Raw genomic sequence first — 22,459 nt, 5'->3', positions numbered from 1 at the left:
CCAAAATTTTTAGCTCAGACTGGGAAGGCTACAAGTAGAGCTATTCATGTAAGAACCAGCAAAAATGAAGCACACAGACTATATTAAAAAGAGAGTCCAGGTGCATTCATATAAATACTTTAACAGGTCAGAGAACTCAGAAAAACTCAACATGTAATTTATGGGACTTTATATGCCCTTCTGTAGAAATACACCAACTCATCACTAACTTTCCACATGATTAACATAAACTTAGCTTCAACTGCTTGGCTGAATAAAGTGTTCAGCTTCTCAGGTAGGTTTGTAAAGAACAATTCCAAGGTATTCAACTATTATACAGTACCTAGAAGTAGTTAATTTACAGACAGTTCAGATGTTTGCATACTTTTCAAATTTTGACTGCAGGTATGGGCATGCGTGCAAGAGACTTTCCTCACTAATTACACCAACTCCAGTCTCCAAGATGTTTGGTGGTTATCCTAACTGGATCTACAACAAGATCATCATAGAATGGTTTGGGTTGGAAGGAACCTTAAAGACCACCTCCGTCCAACACCCCTGCCATGGGCAGGGACACCTTGCACTAGACCAAGGTTGCTCAAAGCCTCATCCAACCTGGCCTTGAACACTTCCAGCTTCAAAAAAGCATACTTCAATAAACTATTTAGATAAACATGGTTATTTTATAGAAATATATCAAGATGATCACAAATCTTGGTTAAGTTTGGGTTGACCTAGTCAGAGCCCTGTTATGCAGGGGGTATTTTGCCAAACCCAATTTTGGTTGATAACACACAGTTGAGAGTAACAGCTTTCATTAGAACAGGTTCATGCCCTTCACTGTTAAGAAGGGGAAAAACTAATAATCAATTTAAGAATTAAAGCATGACAAAAAGCAGATGCTTTTTTTGAACAAACATCACATGATTTCCTATGTCAGAAGTAGGGGAGGGAAATATCTAAAAATGACTGATCACCTACTTCAAAAGGCAGTAAAATTGCTGAGTTGCAGAAGTAGACCTTATAACCTGGACGGATGAAGAAATTGTGCTATTTCTTCTTCTGTAACCTGACAGAATAAATCGAGCAGTGTAACGGGACTCATGGCAAAGAGCTGGGGGAGGGGTGTAGCTAAAAGAGTTAAGAAACAAAGAAATGGGAAGTTATCATCTCATGACTATTACTGCTAAAAATCTGTCTTTAGAAAAAAAAAAAAAAATGGGGGGGGGAGGTGTGCGAGGGGAATTAAATTACCTGAAAGTCATCATAAGGAAACAGTAGCATCTCACGTAAAGCATCATTCAAGATCTGCGTTTTCCTCTGAACGATGACATTTTCATAGTCTATTGGTTCTATGAGCTTTGGTTTTGCCTAGGGAAACCAGAAAAAAAAACAAAGAGGAAAATAAATTCAGGTATATTGAGGAAAAATTACAATTGTTGACTCATTTTAAGAAATTACTCTTTAAAAAATTGGCAGAATGAGATTTCTTCTACATTGAAAAACTTACAGAATGTCACACTGTACCATATGGATAAACACAACTGACAATTACAGAGACAAGCATGCTATTTGCCTCAGAAAGAAGAAACAGAACTATTTCACAAAACACACTAAGTCTGAGCTTATCAGAATAATCATGTATGTATTCTCACTGCAAAAAGTTTATAAAGAAATGACTAGTCTCTTATGTTGGTGGTTACCTTTGCTTGATACTGCCCAGAAAGCTCCAATCTGGGTTTAGAAGGGATTAAAACAATCTTAGCTCAAAGCTACGACTGAGCTTTGTTTTAATTCAGTAGTAACCTGCAGTAGGAGTAGGCTAATTGACATTCCTCCTTCTCCATAGTTTTTTCAAAATTCCAGTAGGGCATCTGCTTCCTCTTAATTGCACGAGTAGCTTTCTTCAATTACTACGCATTGATTCAACATTTAAACCCTATACCGCTGTTAAGGCGTGCACAGAGAGAGAAAAACCTTCACCCTGTCAAGCATTCTGTTAAGTGGTCAGATGGCAAAGGAGGTTTAGAGCGAGCTCTCAAGGAGGCAGCATTGCCTCGGAGGGTGCAAACTAAGGCAAAGCTGGAGTTATAATTTAGCTCGCGCTTGTTGCAACTAAAATTGTGCATCACAGTATCAGACATAAAATTACCTTATTTTTTCTTTTACAAGTGTCAATTACAAGAGATTTTCCAATTGATACTTTCTTAAGATCAGTGGCACTAACTTCAAAGTATATTAAACGTAAGAATAGCAGCAAGGCCAGCTTATGCCATCATTATAGGTAATCAGACAAGATGAGATTGATACATATTTTTTGCATCACTTACGTTAATAACCTTTCAAATTCCAGCTGTACTACACAGAAGAAATACCTTTACGTCTAGCAGTAACTGCTATTAATCATTAGTATACTAGTAATATTCCTGAGAAACTTTACAGGTGTTCTCTTCATCCAAAAATGAATCAAATAAATTCATTTTTTCAAGCTTTAATCAGAGAAAGTTACAAAAGTTTTCAGGCTTAGTTACAGGCTACTCAAAAGTTACCCGAGATTCTCTCGTATCTACCATGTGGCAGTTTTACTGTCAAGAAAAATGCAAGAATGTAACAGAGCATAACAGCTGAAAAGGCCAGAAAAGCAAAGTCTGGAAAAATAAATCTATCAAAAAATGGTGAGTGAAACATAGCTTTGTCAACAAAAATAGCTATCATTTACAATCACGCTGGAAGGATTTACTAAAAGTTCACGAGCTCTACACAGACCAATACAGCGAGGAGCCACAGTGGAAAATGATTATGTTGAGCTTGCCACCTTTCTCCTCAGAGGAGATGAGGAACAGCTGTTCTGGTTGCTCTGTATTGTACCCCAACACATTTCGAGAGCTTAGCACCTGAACCACAGCTGCTGCTACATCTTCTCCTCTCGTTCATGAACATGGCTTATCACAAAGCCAAGAACTAACACCAGTGTCCATCAGAAAAGGCTTAAGTTTATGTTCATGCACCCATCGGTAGCTGAAGTGGTTGGACCATTTAGGTCAGAAAAAGCCTAAGAGAAGCACGTAAACACAACATAAGAAAAGGTTACATTTTCTCTAATGTACTAATAACACAAAATATTTTAGTCACAAGAAAGCTTTCTGTTAAGTTTGCCTTTGAGTATTCAGACTGCTGCAAAGAACCCCAAACTACTGAAACAGTGTGCTCCAAGCTGCTTTAGTACACAGAAGGTCAGATGCACCTTCTTCACCCAACTATTTGAAACATTTCCTAGATGCAGGCTCTACCAAATTGCCCCTTCACAAAATTTCAGGTTGAGCAGCTCCACTGCGCCAGATTGTCATAACCAGTTCTGATTCCAAAGAAACTCCAGTAACTTCACCTACCCTCTTCAACTCTTCACCAAGGCAATAGCTGTCCAGTATAAGTTTTCTTCCTTAAGGACATGAGACAGGGATAACACAGAGTATGAAGAGCCCTTCAAATTCTACTGCTCCGTAAATGAAGCACATGCCAACACTTACCATTCAGAAAGCAAGATGCCCTTTGCTCACCTTTCTCCCACTTTCAGGGCAAGTAACAGGTCTCTCTCTACTTACCCGGGCAAACAAGATGCCCATCTGTCAATCACTGAGCTTGAGCTCTTGTGCAATATACTTCTATGTTAAAACAAGGTTTAGAGACTAGTACGGTACTACAGCCAAGTCACTCCATCTGGTCAAGTTGGTCTTTACCACATGACCATTCCTTCTGAAGACTTTGTCCTGAGAAATGACATGCAACGTGCTGCAGTGATAGGGTGATTTGAATGTGCTGCAGGATGACTGACCTTGAGAAGAAACAAAAATAAATACTCCAAATTAAACCGGGTCTAAGAAATGGGAGGGGGAGAAAGACGGTTTAAGTTGTGTATAAAATCAGTCTCTTGTTTAACTAAAGATTTGGCTTCACAATTGGGTTTAATTAATGGAAAGGAGGGCTGACACTAAGAAGGACCCTCTCTCTCTCCTGGCACGTTCCTGAGCCTTCTCACATTAGTACCAGCAACTGAGACAGAGGTTTTGAGCCAGATTAGGAGGTGATCTAGCTTTAGAGGGTTCCTCCCAACCAGTGAGCTTTCAGCCAGATTGTCTTTCTGAAATGTTGATCAGATGGCTGCATGGCCACTTGTGCCAATAGATCAGAGCTGATGGGATCCTTTCAGAAGCCGGAGAGACTCAGATTACTAAACAGAACATTAAACTCTGTCTTTATTAACAGCCGTTGCAAAAGCATTTTTGAATTCTGATACTCAGTTTCAGTGCAGTTCACAAGTTCTAAAATGTCCTTAAAAAAAAAAAAAAAAAAATATTTCATGAACTGGTAGCAAGGGAAAGCTATCATCTCAAATGGGCAATGGATTTTTATGTGGTGCTGCATATGATCAGCGTTTTCAACCATTTCTCCCTGGTGCTGAAGAGCTACATCCATCCTCCTGTTAATTCTCATAGGAAGGTGACAGGTGAAGACTGGAAGAAAGCCAGCTCTGGCTCCTCTCATTTTACCAACAAAAATAGAGGAAAAGGATTAAAGCCAACGTAACTAAAATTATTTCATGGGCACACATGCACAAAAATCACTTCCCTAGCACAGCTAATTCAAAAACCAAAGATGCATGTACTGCAGCTTCAAAGAACATCCAATTCATTGCAAATGCACATCCCTACCCTACAGCCACAAAACAGGTCCACCACAATCATAAAATTGATAAAAAAGAATCTTAAAGGAAAGTGAGCTTTGCTTACATTTTGCTTACATGCTGTAAACACAAGATTAAAAAAGAATCCTCCCTCATTAGAAGCTTTTAAAGCATCTGAAGCTCTCTGGAGCTGATGTCTTGAATATACACCTCTCTTCTAAGTCAACAGCACACAGAGGTAGTTAGTGGTTAGGAAATCATACCATCTTCCTATTTAATCTGTAAAGTGCCTGATTTGTAGAAATATAATTTCTGTAAAAATTCCTGAAGAATTTGCTTTCTCGGGTTTCTCCAAAGCGTTACTCATTTCTTTCTTAGCCATTTGTCAGATTCAAAAGGAAGAGGATGTTTTATCAGTTTGAACCAGATATGAAAAAAGAAAACAATAAACAGCACTCTGACGTTGGCATTTAGCCAAACCTACACCATCAAAAGGAAGCAGATTCTCTCACAAGCTCTTCCACAAAAAAAAAGAAAGAGATTTTCTGGTCTATTATTTCAGGTGATATAAAAGACAAGCTGCTGGGTAGGTACAGTATTGTTGAATATGATTTATGAACCAGTTGACACAGATAAAACTCAGTCCAGTCAAAATTGCAAAATCAAGTTTACAGGCACTAAAAGTCAGTCTTACAAGCAAGGCTTAACTTTTCCTATTAATTTGCAGCAAATAACATTTTTATTTCCGTAATCTAAGGAAATGCTAAAAGCATAGGGCTTCATGGGGTCCAGCACTCAAGCTAGCCAATGCTGTATTTCTAGGAAGATAAACCAGCAAAGTATCTGCCATACGACTTTGGGTTTTGACAGTATATTATAGGTACGGCAACTTATCAGAAACAAGAAGTATTTCAAAACAGCAGTCATCACACACGGTAACCATTTTAATCTGCCAGAATATGGTTTATATATCTGGACAAGCAAGACCAAAATCCATCAGATAAAAGGAGTTTTAAGATAGGAGTTCAATGATTGCCTACATTATAAATTACAGAAAAAAATAATACAGTATCCTTTTTTCTTGTATGTTTAAATTGAGGCGTATGTTCTCTTCCTCTTGCCTTCTCACAAAACAAAGGATGGTCAGGTTAAGCACATCGAGTATTGCTAGCTCATGCTACAAAATATCATCTACCTTATAAAAACTTATGTAGCACATACATCTGCAAATTAACAAGTCCCCATAAAAAGCAGAATGGAGCTACAAGCACTACCAGGCAACACAGCATACAATTTACGAATATATAGTCTTATGTATTTCTCAACCTTGGTCTGAGGCAAGCCACTTTGGACAAATAAGACTATTTAATACTAAACACGGGTAACAGCTCCCCGTATCTTATTGTCCCACAACCACAATAAACTCAAATTGCCCAGGTTGAGTTATTTTTCAATCAAATAAAAAACCCATTCAAAAAATTCTATGTAATTCATCTAGAGCTTATTCTTAATTACTACATTACTCATTATCCCCTTTCTTAGCTATGGTTAAGTTTGGGATGTAAACTTTGAGGCAGTGGGAGGGAATAAGCTGCTATAGGTTTATGTAAAAAACCTACCACTATGCATATATTTAGCAACAGTATGCTTACACTGACAAATTCAAAACTTCAAAAGAATGAAATGCATTAAGTCACCTGTTCTCATGCTTACGAACCAGATCAGAAGTGCTTACTGGGACTACTGACACAGACTGAGCCATACCAAGAGCAGACATTTATACAGGCTTTTTTGCACAGTGTTTTTTTAAAAAACAAAACAAAACAAAAAACCAAACCACAATAATTAACTTTTCCTTCCTCCCTCCCTGCCCTCAACTTAACCTGAAAACTCTTGTTCTGTTGTTCACCCAAGTCTTCAGGGGGCTATAATAGAACAGAATGGTGGTTTCCAAAACCCAATGAACACAGTCTACATTACAAAGCATTGTGCTTTTATTTATAAGAAGTATTTCTTTGATGGTCAAGGTCCATTTAAACACAGCCACACTTTTCAGAGCTGAAACATTTTGATAAGACCCTCTGTATCGCCAGTATTTACCTCAGGCTGTCAATACGGACACAGTTCCAGTTGTTTAATTTCTAGCCTCCTCTGCAATTTGCTTTACCTTCAGACGCAAAGTAAGCATACTGTGCCCTATGAAGTTCTCTCACCAGCACAGAAACTTCTGACACTAGAATCAGACTTGGGCAATGTTCTGCTGGACAGAAGAGCTCAGGAGTCTTACATTTTATACTGCCAGTGTGTTTCCAAGCAGAAAGATGACCTCCAGAAGTTCCAACTTCCCAGAAACATCATCTGATTTGATAAGTAGTTTCTGCTTCTGGCTATCAAAATGCAACTGGACAGCACGCGTACTAATTTGGTAACTTCCACAACAGCAAGCACAACACCAGCTCATCCCAAGTGAGGTTTTGAGGCACCACCCGGAAAATCTGAATGTTTTTTCCATGGGCTCTTCTTGCTTGTTAACCTCAAAAGTGAAGTTATAACACAATCCAATTCAAATCGCAAGAAAACAAGAGAGCACACGTACTAAAGTACTGGCACTGAAAACAGCAGATGACTCCCTCTTGTGAGACTACTCAACTACCCAGGAAAAGTTAATTGAGGCACAGCACTCAATCAAATAACGTTTCAGTATCACATGGGACGCTTACAGTTCTAAATACTCAGTTCCCTCAATACTCCAGCAGACTCTTTGTGAACTACATTTAAAAGAACTAAATGCATATCACAAAAAACTTGTTGCTTCCTTGACAGCTGATTCTGTCTCATCTTTATAAAGAATACTCAAAAAACTCAAGTGCTGGGTAAATCACGTCATAATTGCCCATACAAAAGGAATACATCCACATCTAAAAGAATGTTTTAGGCAACAGTCGATGAGAAGTACTACTAGAGTAAACCAGAAGCCTCCTCTTCCAAATGCTTTTGAGGATTGGTCTCTTCTCCCTGGTAACTAGCAACAGGACAAGAGGAAACGGTCTCAAGTCGCACCAGGGGAGGTTCAGGCTGGACATTAGAAAGAACTTCTTCACTGTAAGAGTTGTTAGGCATTGGAACAGGCTCCCCAGGGAGGTGGTGGAGTCACCATCCCTGGAGGTGTTCAAAAAACGTTTAGATGTGGCGCTTCGAGACATGGTTTAGTGGGTTTAGCAGGCATGGTGGCATTGGGTATACGGTTGGACCTGATGATCTTTGAGGTCTCTTCCAACCATAATGATTCTATAATTCTACGATTTTATGATTGCTATCTAATACAATTCAAAGGTTTCTAATCCAGAAAACAAAAAGTTCTGCTGTTTACATTTGGTTAGACCAACTAGCAACATTATCAGTCTTACTTAATACCTTACTGCACCCTATAACAGGGAGAAAATATCTACCTTCACCGTGGCAATAAAAATCTACTGCAACATTGCAACCCAATGAAATGAAAATGGATCCAAACGTCAGTGTTAAATGAAACATAGCACCCTACTTTTTGCTTTGTGCCTAGCAGTACAGTTAGTGCAAAGTGTCCTTGCACCACTTCATCTAGTTTTCCTCAATAAACTAGACAAAAGCAGAAGCAAAAAGGGATATTATACTATCTATAATTATATGCCCATATATGTAACAGATTAAGACCAAAATAGCAATTGAAATGACAGCAAAGACATTTTTTACGTGACCTATGTGGAACCTGAATGTTCTTCCCTTGAAATGTTGACCTCTATTTTGAAGGCACCCACTTCATCTGAAAATGAAAAAAGGGAAGACAAACGCTGGAGGTACATTAATCCATGAACATTACATTAAAAAGTGCCTGGAAAATTATATGGATGTACCTCATAAATGGTTATAAGTAAATGCAGTAATGTTTTATACTTTTTTTTAAGTAAGTACATACGCTTGCTGATCAACTGCACTACTCTAAGTATCTGCAGAAACACTAATATCCTCCCTGAGTATTCATGGGGGAATAAAAACAGTTCTAAATAAAGTTAAACATTCCAAAGGCAGGAAAAGCACACACAAGATTAGCTCATATTGTACTGATGAAAATCTGGACCAGAAATCAGAACACACCCATACAAAAACCCCATGTTTTACTAACAACTGCTCTGAATAGAATGAAGCTGAAGATAACAGCATAAAGGAAATTTGTCTTACTAACAGACATGTAAACTTTCAGTTATATACAGCAATGATTCCCATAAAGTTACAGACGTGCACTACTAAATACAGATAGCAAAAATGCTGTAGTTCAATTCTTCAATGCATAGCGTGACGCTCATGTAAGGGAGGGGGGGCTGGGTAGAGAACCATAATTTGAGGATCACAGCTCCCACTAACTTCAACCACAGCCAGACAAAAAAGGAAGAGACTGTCATCCTTTAATGCAGTAATTAAGTATGAGATATCACTAAGTAAAACCGCAATTTTAGTAAGAACTGTCAAAGTACTTCTTTCTACTGATATATAAGTTATTAGTTCAACAATTCTCCTCTGTTATTTGAAAAGGTTTATTGTCCTAGCTGGAGAGAGTTGGTGGATTCATTACAGCTTGCCTATTCTCTTGCTGTACTATTAAAATTCCAACAGAACTAAGTGTGTAGCGATATTAAAGGGAAAAAAAAGTTCCTATTTGATTACTTCCCCCACATACAGAAATACTCCCTTTTCCCTCACTGGAAGCTACTTTAAAACTTTCAATTCCTAAATAATGTGCATTGAAGGCATTGAAAACAAGATCCTTTAACAGACGTATACCTGAATTATTTAGACAGTTCTTAGAATATTTAAGTAAAATTTAACTGTTACACACGCAGTCTTTAAAGAGTTCAGACACATTTTAATTGAAAGATATGCTGGGCAGTTGAAAAATAGAGGTGCTAGAATGTATTTTAAAGTGTAAGTAGCTTTCATGCTAGGTTCAAAGAGCAGCACAACTACGCTAGACAGAAAAGAGGCCAAAAACCAGCTAGTACGAAAATCAAATTCCAAAGTCACACTCAGAGAGAACCAAAGATTTGGCAAACCAGAACAGCAAAAATTAATTAAAAAGGCAGACAACACATGAAGAATCGAACCTAAATCTTAAACACACCTTCTTCACAAGTAAGAACGCTGCAACTTCTCATTAGCATCAGATTAAGCAGTTTTTCACTGGCAGACAGAACTGGAATTATTATAGGGAAGAGACAGCTTATTTAAACAATTCTTACCAGCACTACCACAGGACTCTCCACTTCTACTTCACAAGGACCTGCATCCTTGCACTGCTGCGGAGACTCTATAATAAGCTCTTTCTTAGGATTTCTGTTTGTTCTTGCCTGCATTCTTTGATTGAAAACACAAAGAGCAGCAAAACCGAATGCTTTTTGGCATCAAAGTAATCAACATGCCAGTGATCCAGCAAAAACAATAGTTTTTTTTCCCCAGCACAAGCAGCAGAAAGTACAAACTAGGCTAACTTCTCAGCTGCAGTTTGCTAAATCTGCCATGGTGGGAATGCATGACAGACAAAGGCCAGCCCCTAAGCCTGTTGTATTCCTCTGGAAAAAAAAAAAAAAAAAAAAGAAAAAAAAAAAAAGGTGGATCCATTTGAATGCCTTAAGGTTACAACTCAAACACAAAAGAGAATGTGCATTTCTAAAATAACCATGTAAAGCAGTCCAAGTCTTTTACGGCACTTATAAAATCAAGGCTTCAACATTTTGAAATATTTTTATTGTAAAAATTAGCCACTTAGTGACAACTGGGCCTCTTTAGAAGTCGAAAAACCTAAGCATTACTTTTTTTTTTTTTTTAACATTAATATCACTTACTCGGGTACTATCAACAACCAGCCACTAACCAAGTACATACTTCAGGACCAACGCCCCAAACAGGTATGTCGCTCTTTTTTGGGGGTAGGGTGGAGATGCTTTTTTAATGTTAGTGCTAAATGCATATTAAAAATTTATCTTAACATCAAGTTGTCTTCACAGTCTACAAAGATACCAACTCAAAAATAAAAAAAAACAAACACACGTCTTTATACCTTCAACTTTTAAGCACTTAACTCTTCAAGTAAACTACCAGTCTCTCTCTCAGCTCTCGGCCTCCTTCCTTGCTGGACCCGGTGAGCTCACTTGTGTCTTGCACATCATCAGTGCTCTCAGCTCCTTCCTCCCTCCTCAGAACCCTCCAGCACTGTGGATGTCCATCACTGACCACCCTTCCACTGAGAAGACAACACAACAAAATCTTCACACATTTTGATTGAAGTCTCCTGAGAGAACCTTAGCTCTCCAGCCACGAAGACCAGCCAGCCATCACTCGCTGCCTTTGGCTTCCATAGGATTTCCTTTGCACTGACAGTACAAAACACTGGGCCAGCATCTCCCTTGTCTTGTGAAGGGTTTTCAGAAGTGTCTCTCGGCCTCGCGATTCAAGGTTACACAGTGCTCAGTGGTTAGTATCTTCCATTCCTGTCCTTAACTGCAACATAAACGCAAGTCATGCTTCCACTTTGCTTTTGTAATCCAATCTACTCTCCTACTACACCGCTACTTACAGACGCTGTTCAGGATACACGCCCAGACAAAAAAAGAGGTAGCAATTTTTATCAAGATAATTTCTGTATAATTCTTTAGCGTAGTGCAAAGAAATTTTGTATGCAATCTAGCTGACATTTTTGGTAATTTTGAAGGTTTGACTAACCCGGCTCCCCCATGCAGTAGTTTTAGCGTACGGTTGTATGCTAAATTCCTCCTGAAAAAAGTGAACTGTGGTGAGCGGTTTTCTCCAGGTTTTGAGAGGGGTATTTTGGTTTTCCTTTTATTACTTTTTAACTCTAATGAGTGCAACCTCTCAGTGTACAAACCTCAGTGGCTGTATTTACCATGCAAAAATACATCCGAGAGAGAATTCAACTCCCCAGAGAAGCACATCCCTATTTTAGACTCCCTGTCCACTACAGCAGCCAGACAGCTGCAGAAACTAAGCCACCACCTTCATTCAATTCTCAACTCTGCTCCACTTCTTTGGACAGTTAATTATCTCACTTTACTATGACATCCTAAATTTAACTTGACATGAATTTTTATCTATTCTCTAATAGAAGAGAAAGTCACCTTAATCTGCAGAAAGCAGATCAAGTTGTGGAGAAGCACAAATATCCTCTTTTATTGTTAGTATTTTTAAGGCGGCGCAACTTCAGGCACAGGTTTCTTACCCTTCAGACCTAACATAAGATGTTAATATCCTTTTCTCTTCCCTTTCTCTCTGCTCTCAAACCTGCATAAGATACTGTTATTTCAGTTTACTGCAATGATGAAACTGAGTCTGACCAAGAGTTTGCCCATCCCATCCACAATGCAAGCACACTTCTAATGAGTGAACTGAAAGAAATAATTAACTATTAGTCAACATAATAATGATTTACAATGCTTCTGTTTTTTTCCTAGAGAAAAAGACAAGTTCAATGCATTTACTTATTAAGCAGTCTCTCTAATATATAGACACGGAACTCTAGAAAAGAACAATCTATAAGACTTCTTTAAGAGCTGCAAAGGAAACCAGCAGTTTAGTCAAATTTACAAAACCAGATCTTCCTGTGTAAATCAAGGTAGACAATAGTTCAAGAACATTTAGTTACGCTTAACTTTTATTTTGCACCAGCCCCTTTTGTTTTCAGAAAACGGAAGTACAGAACAGCTTAGACTAAATTATACCATTACTTGAGGATGCAGCTGCCAAACAGGAATTTGCTTCATTGAGATGGGCTGCAATTATACTTAACTGCAACCAGAAACACACCACCTTATCATGCACAAAACACTTGCAAATACTCAGACTAATAAAGACTTAAACATATTATACATTTTAAATAGTATTTATTCTGGTTAATTTAACAAAGGATTCCACTTTTAAACGGTAACATTGTTTTATCCTGGTCATGTATTTCCCTTGAATGCATCTGGATTACTTTAATTCAGTATAAATGTGATTTTCTTTCCCCATCATTCTCCTCATTCTTCTCAAAATATGATGAAGGACAAAAAGAAAGCCAACAAGCCAATATTTTTATAACATCAGTTTACAGATACAGAAATCATTTTTTCCTACTGATTGATTAATGTAGCTTCTAGCTTGCATTTCATTAACACACATATACCATTAGAGGAAGTTCTTTTACTTAACAACAACAAAAGTGTGAAGCAGTACCTCCAGAGCTATATCCTGCACGAAACAGACCTTAATTGCTAAACTGATGTGTATTTCCAACATTTATTTTCTGCTGAGGACTTAGTGATTATCTCAGTAATTTAATTCACAAAAAAAAAAAAAAAAAACCAAAACCAAACACACCTTAGGGAAAAAAACAACAAATCAAACATGAGATACTGCTTACCCAGGCACCACACAGTCAAAAGAGGTAAGTTACTTTAATAAAGAGGTATATTAAAAAATTTTACCAATAACACATTATGATTCAAAAAGTGAAAGATGAAAACCAGGACTTTAAGACATGCTGAAAATTTATCATCTTGTTACATGACCTGTAGTTTTAAATGGCTTAACTGCAATTACAAAAAAAAAAAAAAAGACTCAATTTGTTGTAGCAGGCAGCTACGTGAATAAGGATCAAGGAAGAATCCAAGAAAACAATGCACGCACAAAAAAGAAGGTCACTGTACAAAAGTTATTTGACTGCATTTCCAACATGGCTCCCAGAATTGCAGGAAATTACTAGCTAAATAGAGACCTATCCACAAAATAACTCAGATTATTATGGAAACAATGCATTTCATCCTTTTACACACACAGTGGCTTGAAGGACCTCACACGGTACTTTTCATATTACTTCCATTAGCCAAATAGTTGTCTCTCTTCTTGCATCATATACCCTTAAGGGATCACCTATGTAATTACAAAATTACACAGGTAAAAAAGTTCTCAGTATCCCCAGCATACCTCAGTGATTCATCCAGCAAATTTGCTGCCCAAAAGACAAGTTCCCCACATACACCCTCTTATTCCTTCAAATCATTTTTCGCTCCAAGAGCTTGCTTTCCTCCTGCACAATACCACATAATGAAGAGTAAGTGACAGCAAGGGAACAGGCAGCACATGAGAATTTCCTCTGAACTTCAGCGGAAGAAAGGATGACTACGCAGCCTCACTGTAGGAACAAGCTAAAACTTGAGTAGTTTGGTTTAATGGCACTTCTTTTGCTCCAAGTCCTACTTACAACCTGCAACAAGATCACTAAACCCTGATGAGTGGCCGGTATCAGCATTGACTCAATCTACCAGCTATAATTACAGCCAAACTTGTCCATTAGCTGTTCTCGGGGAAAAAACTGTTGCTTAACCTGTAGCAACTGGGGGGGAGGAGAAGAGGAAGGAATAATCTTGCTATGGGTTTGCATGTCCCATACATGTGAAAACAGAAAGATTTGACAACATCATTTACTAAAACCCTACACTTGTTCTCTACTCCGTTGTGGCTCTGCAAATTCCCTGGCAACTCACAGCATCACTTAACAAATAACTTTCAAAAATGAGAAGGATGGATGACTGGAGGAGTTTCTGATACTTTGTTTTGCTAGGGGTTCGAAGCTGGGGGGACACGTCTTTTGGTTGGTTGGGTTTTGGTTTGGGTTGGGTTTTTAAGGCAGTAGCTCATATGAAAATATGGACCCACTTTAGGAGAACGACAAGCACCATTAAAAGCCAATACTTCTTGCTCTCACCTGTATTATTAAGAAAAATTCTAGCACTGTCTTCCCATACTTGGCAGCCTGCCTTGCAGCTGTATTAAAGGCATTACATTTCACACACAGTGTTGCAGCTATACTTGTCTTAACACTCCCAAGTTTTCTAAGTGACGAAAAGATCTGCGCTTGCCCTGAAGAATATATTCACAAGTTCAAGAGAAAGGCTCAGCCAGCTGATAGCAGATGGCATATGGCGTGCAATTCACCTGGCGATTCCCTGCCATAAATAACTACATTCAGATGAAATGGAAAAAGTCACAAGAAAGTCAGTTAGGAAGACTCATTCCTCCTATGGCAAATACTGCAAACGTGTAACTTGTAGTCCCACTAACAGGGAGTATATTCTCTAGCAAGAAAAATCAGAAAAAAGAAGGCCAAAAAAGGCCAGACAAAAAAAAGAAAAAAAGACAGCATAAGAGACAGATACGAGTATGCTATATACTATGTAACTTTTCATGTTGTCAACATTGTAACTAAAATACTTCCATTTCACTGACTTTCCTTGGCAAAGGAAGAATTAAGCCCATTCTGGAACAGGTAGAATCACAATACCTCTTTGGAGGGGCATCTCTTTATATCAAAAAGAACCACACACATCTCAAATTTTGCATTACAGTTAAAATGACTCTCAACAGATCATTTTTAGGAAGACAGTCAAGTAGCCTGGACAGGACAAAGATGCCAAGATACCACGCAGAAGAGGTCTCTGTCGTAAGTAGGTTGCATTGATGAAAAAAAGGTAACACCAATGTACAGGTGTGTATCACTACTCAAGAAGCTGGAATAAAAAAACTGATCTGCCCGTTTCAGTGGCAGCATGAAGCTAAAGGATTCTCCCAGTTAGTGCCTCTATTGGGTCCATAAAGTGTTGTACAATGCATTTTTTAAAAAGCTTTTTTTTTCATGGAATAAGAATTTGGCTAAAGTTAACACCAACATGGCATATCTCATTAATATCCCTCAGCTAGACATTACTATCTGTCAGATAAGATACAGTACCTTAGTTTGGACACTTACTTTGTCACAAATACAAACTAAAATAAGTTTAAAATCACAGCAGAGCTAAGCAAAATACAGGTTAACTGAAGTCTTGTCCATGTCACACTTTTTCATACTGTTATCTATGAAGTACCAACTTAAGGTGCACTTGCTTGACTCACTGGTGACTGATTCATTTCATACCACCTTAGTAGCTATCGTTCTGTTTTCAGCAAAAACCTGACTTCCTTGTGGTCCCAGAGGAAAGGGGGGAGAAAAAAAAAAAAAAAAAAGAAAAGAAAAAAATTAAATCACTAGAATTTAGTCAGAGTAGGAGACTTCAAGATTAAAACCCCACTCATGCTAAAGGATTTGACTATTGTTCTGACACACCTCCTTATAGACAGGACATATACAAGCAGACTGACTGTGAGAATGGTATTGGACTCAAGATGGCTTTTTTCCTACCTGGTCAGTACCTTACAATTACCAGAAGCTCACAGGACAGCACAGACACCAAACCAAAGACAAAAAGTGAGTCAAAACCCCAAGTCTGAAAAGCTCGCACACTGAAGCAGTTCTGTGCCAAGCAAACCTGAGGCAGGGGTCTTCCCACTGTGTAGTATCAATCTTACAAGACTTTTTCCAGGAGCAATTTGCTCCTTGAGGTGACTATTAATTCACCTCTGTCCTTGCACCGAAGTAAGAGTGCATCTCGGTTTGCCTCTCAACTGAAATACAAACCTGTCTTAGGCTTCACACTGTAAAGTTCTAAGAAACAAGAACATCGCAAGAGTTAGCAGCTGGCTCCCAGCTTTAATCGCATTTAATTTCACGACAGAATACGGTACCTGCGTCTGTAGATGATTCAAATGAGCATTTCAGGCTGTTCCTAAAGCAGGTGGAAGGAAGTATTAACCAGGAAGAAAGAGCAGAAAAGTCAACTCCTTTCTGGGTGTTCACTAAGTCTAGGCTCTAGTCTTGAAAGCACCATCCATGCAGCTTCTCCACAAGTGTCTTCTTCCAGTTCCTCAAGATCATATAAAGGTTTTACTTTTTTTTTTTTGTTTGTTTGTTTCTTGGGAGGTTGGTTTGGGGGTTTTGGGGGTTGTTTGGGGCTGTGCTGTTGTTTGTTTGGCTTTTTTTAATTCCAGACATTTTTGCTTGCTTTCAAAGCAGGACATGCAGCTCCCTCTAGATCCCCCTTCTGCTACACTCAAAGGGAGCATGTTTTTTAGCTGGATGCAACCTAATGCTGTGGTTTTGGGGTCAGATATCTTTCTGTGCTAGTCCAACCAATATTGTCAGGGACGAACAGTGGTTTACGCATGTAGACTTGACCAACTATTCTCAGATTTTATTCTCAGTCTTAAAGAATTTTTCCTGAATGTTTAATCTACTCTTTTGCATGCCAGTGCACCGAGAGCCAGCCAACCTATATCTGATATTCCTCTCACATGCATCTTTCAAAGTAGTATATTCGCTGCAGGAACTACACATTTGCTGAATTTGTGCTGCAATTTCCCCTGCTGAGAGGGCAGAGGGATACCAGAGATGGACATTCAAGCATTCTTCCCAAAGGAGTCTAATGAAAGGTCAAAACAAAAAAAGTTTGCAGAAACCATCAGGAAGTTTAGCCAATACAACAAGCCAGCACATAAGACACCAGGTTTCTATTCACCCAAAGCAGTAAGATAAAAGGAGATAAAAGAAGTGCTCTCATTCAAGTGATCCATGAAAATCTATGCAACAGTTAGATGCTGTACTCATACATGTCTGTCTCTTCCTTATTAAGAGTCCTAATGAGGTCTAATGCTCCAGCTGCTGATGAATAAAAGCAAGTTATGAGAGTGAAATAACAGACTAAGCCATACAAATTATCTGCACACCATTAGAGAATTGCTGCATAAGCTGTTTAAGCACATTAAAAAAAAAACTCTCCCACTTACTCAGCAGAATTACTTCCTTAGAACTCTCTCCTTCATGTATTTCTTCTTCATTTCTACTAATCTTTTCTATTTTAAATAAACAAGTTGATATTAATTTGTTAATTCAGACAGCAAGAACAGGCCTTAATATAAGGCCTTTTAATAAATGAACGTTTTAAGATTTATTTTAAACACATCACATGTTAAATTAAGAAAAGCCTTTTTTGAAAAATCATACACATATAATTTAATATTGTTCTGAATTCAAAATATTTGCAACTTGAATATCTACTGTGGAGTTATTTCCAGAATGACATAGCTCACTGCTGTCATTAATCAATCTTCCCACATGTACAGACTTTGGTATATCTTAAAGATGTCACAGTTTATTAATAAACCAAATGTCTCATGAGCAGCACAGAAAGAGCAATCACACAAAAACTTCATAACACCTAATGATGACCTTGCTGTCAAGTCAGCAGGTGACAGAGACTAAGAAACTGCAGCTACTAAAAATATAAGGTTAGTGGTTCTGTTTCCAGCAAATACCTAAACCTAACCTATTAAAAGCTGGACATACGCTATTTCAAAATGCCCTGCATTTCTTCTCAGAAATTGTGTAAGCACAAATTAAATAACTGATATTTAAATTAAGAATATTCTCCACATCAGACTTCATAAATTAAAAGACTACTGAAAATTATTAGGCCACATCTTGCACACACTACAGTGACTAAACTACCTTAAGCAGGTTTAGCAAACTACAAGGTTCTAAAGCTTAATGAGAGAAATGGCAGTGTTGAGTAGGCCGTTAGAAGCAAAATGAGCAGAAAAGATTTCAAGCATGGGAAAAAAGCAAGTTCCTTTCTGCAGTTTTCAGACAAATATAAAGAGGAAAAAAAAAAGTTAATGTCCTTCAGCCCAGTCTGTCTCACTTTAGTATTTTCTAGTTCCTCCATCGATGTTGCTAGCACACTCACCTAGCCTCTTCCTTCACCGAATACTTCAAGGGGCCTATTAGCAAAACTCAAATTTTCAAAATCTTGTTAGTTGTATTGTCACCACATCATTCTCCCTTGCTCATTTTCCATCTTTGTCTACCACTTGGAACAGCTGTTTAGGCCCTAAACCATACAGTAAGACTTCACTCTTAGATAGTAACTGGTTATACAATTACCCCAAAAGATTAAATTTGAACTTAAAATAAAGGCCATGGAAAAAAAAAAAAACCACCTCCTAACTCTAAGATACTGCAACACAGCAGAAATGACATGTCATATCATGCTGAGAATGGATTTTAAAAAAAATCACAGGAAAATCAAAGCAAATTAAGTAATGTAGATCAAGCATACAAGCTAATATTTTGAAACGGTTCCTTCAACTTCCTACAAAATCAAGTAAACTAGAATGTTTACTCAATATTTGCAGAAAATAAATATGCCCTAGGTGGACATTTGCGGAAAACACATTTTCATGAATTTTGATGCAACTTTTCATAGTGTCTCAAACTAAACTTATATAATCTTTTACTAAAATACTGATTTTTAGCCATGTGGGCCTAGATACCCTAAAAGATCCCGTGTTCTAGCAAGATAAAGTATATGTGACAGGCTACAAATGTTCCCAAAGATCAGATACAGCATTTTCATTGCAAGTTTGAATGACATCAGATGGATAGAAATAAATCATTCTCCCGAGAAGACATTCTCACCCAGGCATCATTTTATTTTTCCTTCAAGCAATCAAAAGTGCAGACTTGCTTAAGATAAAACTTCAATTAGAATTAATCAGACTTTAGATGTAACCTCCTGACCTCTGGGTTACAGGGTTATTAAGAAAAATGTATGCTAAACCAACTACCTCTGCCTCCTCATTTCTTCGCAGAACAGGAGATTTTTCCTTCAAGGAGAATTACTTCCTGAGAGCTTTCTGTTCACAGGAGATTTTCACAGATTTTCAACACCGGTTTTGCAAGAGAACCTATATGTTCTCAAATTAAAAGACTCCCTAAAATTCACTGGTGTTTCAACAACAACTCTATATCAGGAGATACTTGACCCCAAAGAGCTAAATACACCCCATAGCAGGTACAGCCAAAAAAGGCAGAGGTAAGAAATTGCAGCTCAAATATGCGTTACAGCACAAACAAATAGGTGAAGTCATACACCCACACTTGCATCTGTTGCAATAACCACCAAAATGAAAGAAAACACAGGGAAGTGACACACTGCCGCTCTCTTTTGGGCTTGGCCATACAGCTTCTCTTCAGAGAAGAGGATTCCTGTAGTCTTCACCTCCCTGCACAGTTTCCCAGTGAGAAGCAAGGTAATTTTTCCTCTTGAAAGCCACCCCTTCAGAGGAGGAAGGGCTGGTCAAATTAGCTGTTATAGCAAAGAGTACAAAGATTATGTAATTTAAGAGTTCTATGTGTATGCTTAGACAAGTTTCATAAAATCACTTGTCACTGTTGCCTGGACTGCAGTATCTTCCCCCTTCTTCCCACTCGAGAGAACCCTGCTTTCCATTCTTCAAGGATAAGTCAGTAGCAACTGCTCCCCAGCCTCAGACAACATCTCAGAAAGCGATGACCAGTGCCAGCTCTGATTATCAAGAGCGTAACCTTTTAATGAAGTCTCTTCTTTTTTTTTTTTTCTTGTAAAATTCTGACTTTTGTTCTTATGGACCACACTAGTCCAGTACAATGAGCAGGAAGTCATTCTGACCCCTCGATCCCACACACTCTTCCATACTAACCTTCAGGTGTTTATCCCAGGAAGAAACTTATTTGATCCACTACTTTCAGTTAAACCAAGCTGACAAAGCCATACAGGAAAACCCAAAAAAACCCAGTATCATTATTTACAAGTATCCAGAAACTTTGGAGTTGAAAAAAAAACCAAACCACCAAACCAAACCAGAAACCCTAAACCCTTAAGTGACAGATGTGGAACTTCTGTTGTAAACAGCAGACTAAGCATATTTTGAGCTTAATCTTGCCAGTTTGCAAAACAATTCTAGGCCTAAATTAAAGAAAAATTATTCCTGGAACAATACTACATGAAACAAAGAAGCATGAAAAAAAAATTTACAAAAATTTTCATTGCAACCTCCAAGTTACAGTAATTCATGTTACATTTTAAAAAAAGTATTTTTTCATTCACTCATCTAACTATACATAGAATTTAAGGCCAGTAAAGCTGTTAGGTCTTAAATTCAACGGAGAACAAAAGTTATTGAAAGTATTCACTGTCTAGAGTTTAACAAATGTCTAATAACCATCTGTATGAGGCTCACTTAAAAATGGCCAACTGTAAAAAGGCTTCCAATACCTAGAGGAAGCCATTTTATTTTTAATATCAAACCATATTAAGAATTTATAGAATGCAATACTATCATGAAGGGTAAGATACATACTGTAAGTTATTTTAAGCATCTGAAGATAGTTCAGATTATTCCGTACTCTTTCCTGGAAGCTTGTCTGTGTGTATCCACCCATAGAAATACACACGTGTGCGTGTGTGCAAATATACATACACACACATACAGACACATACATATGCACACCTCTTTTTTTCTTATATTTGAGTTCAGCAAGAAAGGATCTGAACAGCATAAAGCCAGTAAAGCTTTGTGAGATTTCTAAAGGCTTTCCACAACTGCAATTGCACAGCGTGGGTACGCCAGCAGGCACCGCAAGCTTGTCAAAATCTGTCCAGTTATTTCAGTGTACCACACCCCTCTTACTCCAACTACCTAGCCAGTGACAAAGCAATTAACAAGTAACCCCAAATTATTTTAAATAAATACTTAAATCCTTAACTAGCCCCATTCTGAAGCAAGCAGTGCACTTTCAGATATTGCAATTCCACCCCCTCAAGCCTAAATGCAATACATCTGACGCACAAATGCGTCATTAACCTGGGGGGTACAAAGAAGACAGTCTCACTTTAAAGCCTGTTTTCTTTGCATCACGCAACACCTAAAAAAAGCCTTTGAGAGCAAAGCAGGTTCAGAAGACAGCTATTACTTCCTTTAACCATTTTTTTCTTCTAGAATGCTCCTGTATCCCTTTCAGTAAGTTAAACAGAAATAGAATAGTTTCAGAGAGGAAAAGGAACAAAAAAAAAACAAAAACCACTCAAATCCATCGGAAAAAAATAAACCTTAAAGCCTGGGTTACTGTTTTTTCCAACAATGCATTCCTTAGTTTTTCCAAATAACGCAGTCATCTGTTGTTCTTCAATTGAAGTGCCAAATACATTCCAAGAGTATGTTTAGAAAAATCTTAACAGCAGACAATCTTCTATAACAATTCTGTTTATGGAGTGCGAAGTCTTCAGAGCTATCAATACAAACCTAAATGATATAAATGAATATGAATTCTAAGCTTTAACATTACAGCTGCATGCACACGTGTATTACATGTCACATACATGCACTAACATCCTAGAATATCAGCACAAGGTATATTCATGTCTGTACCTAGTAGATATTAAACAAACATGGTATTCTGTTTTTACTTTAGTTTTCAATTAGCAGATAAAATTATTAATGAAACAAGTTTGTATTTACCAGGGATGAATGAATCAATATTCCTGAATCTTCATTTGGCAAGCTGAATGCTGTGTATTCAAGGGCATTGTTTTCCCCTTGCTGTTTGCAAATATAACCACAGTTTCTCTCAAAAACTGTGCGAATGCCTTTAAACAGAACCACGCTTGTAGTGCAACCCATTCCCAATCTGTCGAATTTTGCATTTCTAGCAGCCCCGATTGCATTTGCAGAATGTCGTCTTCCTTTGCTCGACTCGAATAATTTTCCTGTGCTTTGCAGAAGTATTTCTTTGTACAGTCTTCATTACATCCGACATTTAGTATGTTTCTTGACTAGAAACCATCAGCTACTGAAATGTAATCCTATTTGCTTAAGCCAAACACTGCCAAAAATCCAGCCGCAGAAGACAAAAATCAGAGGGTGATGAAAAGCAAAGGATACCTCAACTGTAGAAGGTAGGAGGCTTTCAGCATGTGCTATACTCCGCAACAGAGATGAAAAGATATTCCAGAGGGTCAGGGAAAG

At 37.9% G+C, this 22,459-nt stretch overlaps 1 protein-coding gene across 1 annotated transcript; it reads right to left on the bottom strand.

Annotated features, from left to right (window-relative positions):
- Positions 1-1,233: 1,233 nt before the first annotated feature.
- LOC104161650 (dedicator of cytokinesis protein 9-like) lies at positions 1,234-22,406 on the bottom strand (the record flags this gene model as incomplete). Its single annotated transcript, XM_009700156.1, has 2 exons — positions 21,953-22,406; positions 1,234-1,350 (listed from the first exon to the last, which is right to left on the bottom strand). Coding segments are annotated over exons 1-2 (279 nt in total), but the record flags the coding sequence as incomplete, so codon positions are not given.
- Between the last annotated feature and the right edge of the window lie 53 nt (positions 22,407-22,459).

Source organism: Cariama cristata, unplaced genomic scaffold, assembly GCF_000690535.1.
Source record: "Cariama cristata isolate BGI_N322 unplaced genomic scaffold, ASM69053v1 scaffold34575, whole genome shotgun sequence".
In the NCBI taxonomy this organism is placed as follows: Eukaryota; Metazoa; Chordata; class Aves; order Cariamiformes; family Cariamidae; genus Cariama; species Cariama cristata.
The sequence above is the reverse complement of the archived record's forward strand: the minus strand, read 5'-3'. Positions and strand labels throughout refer to the sequence as shown.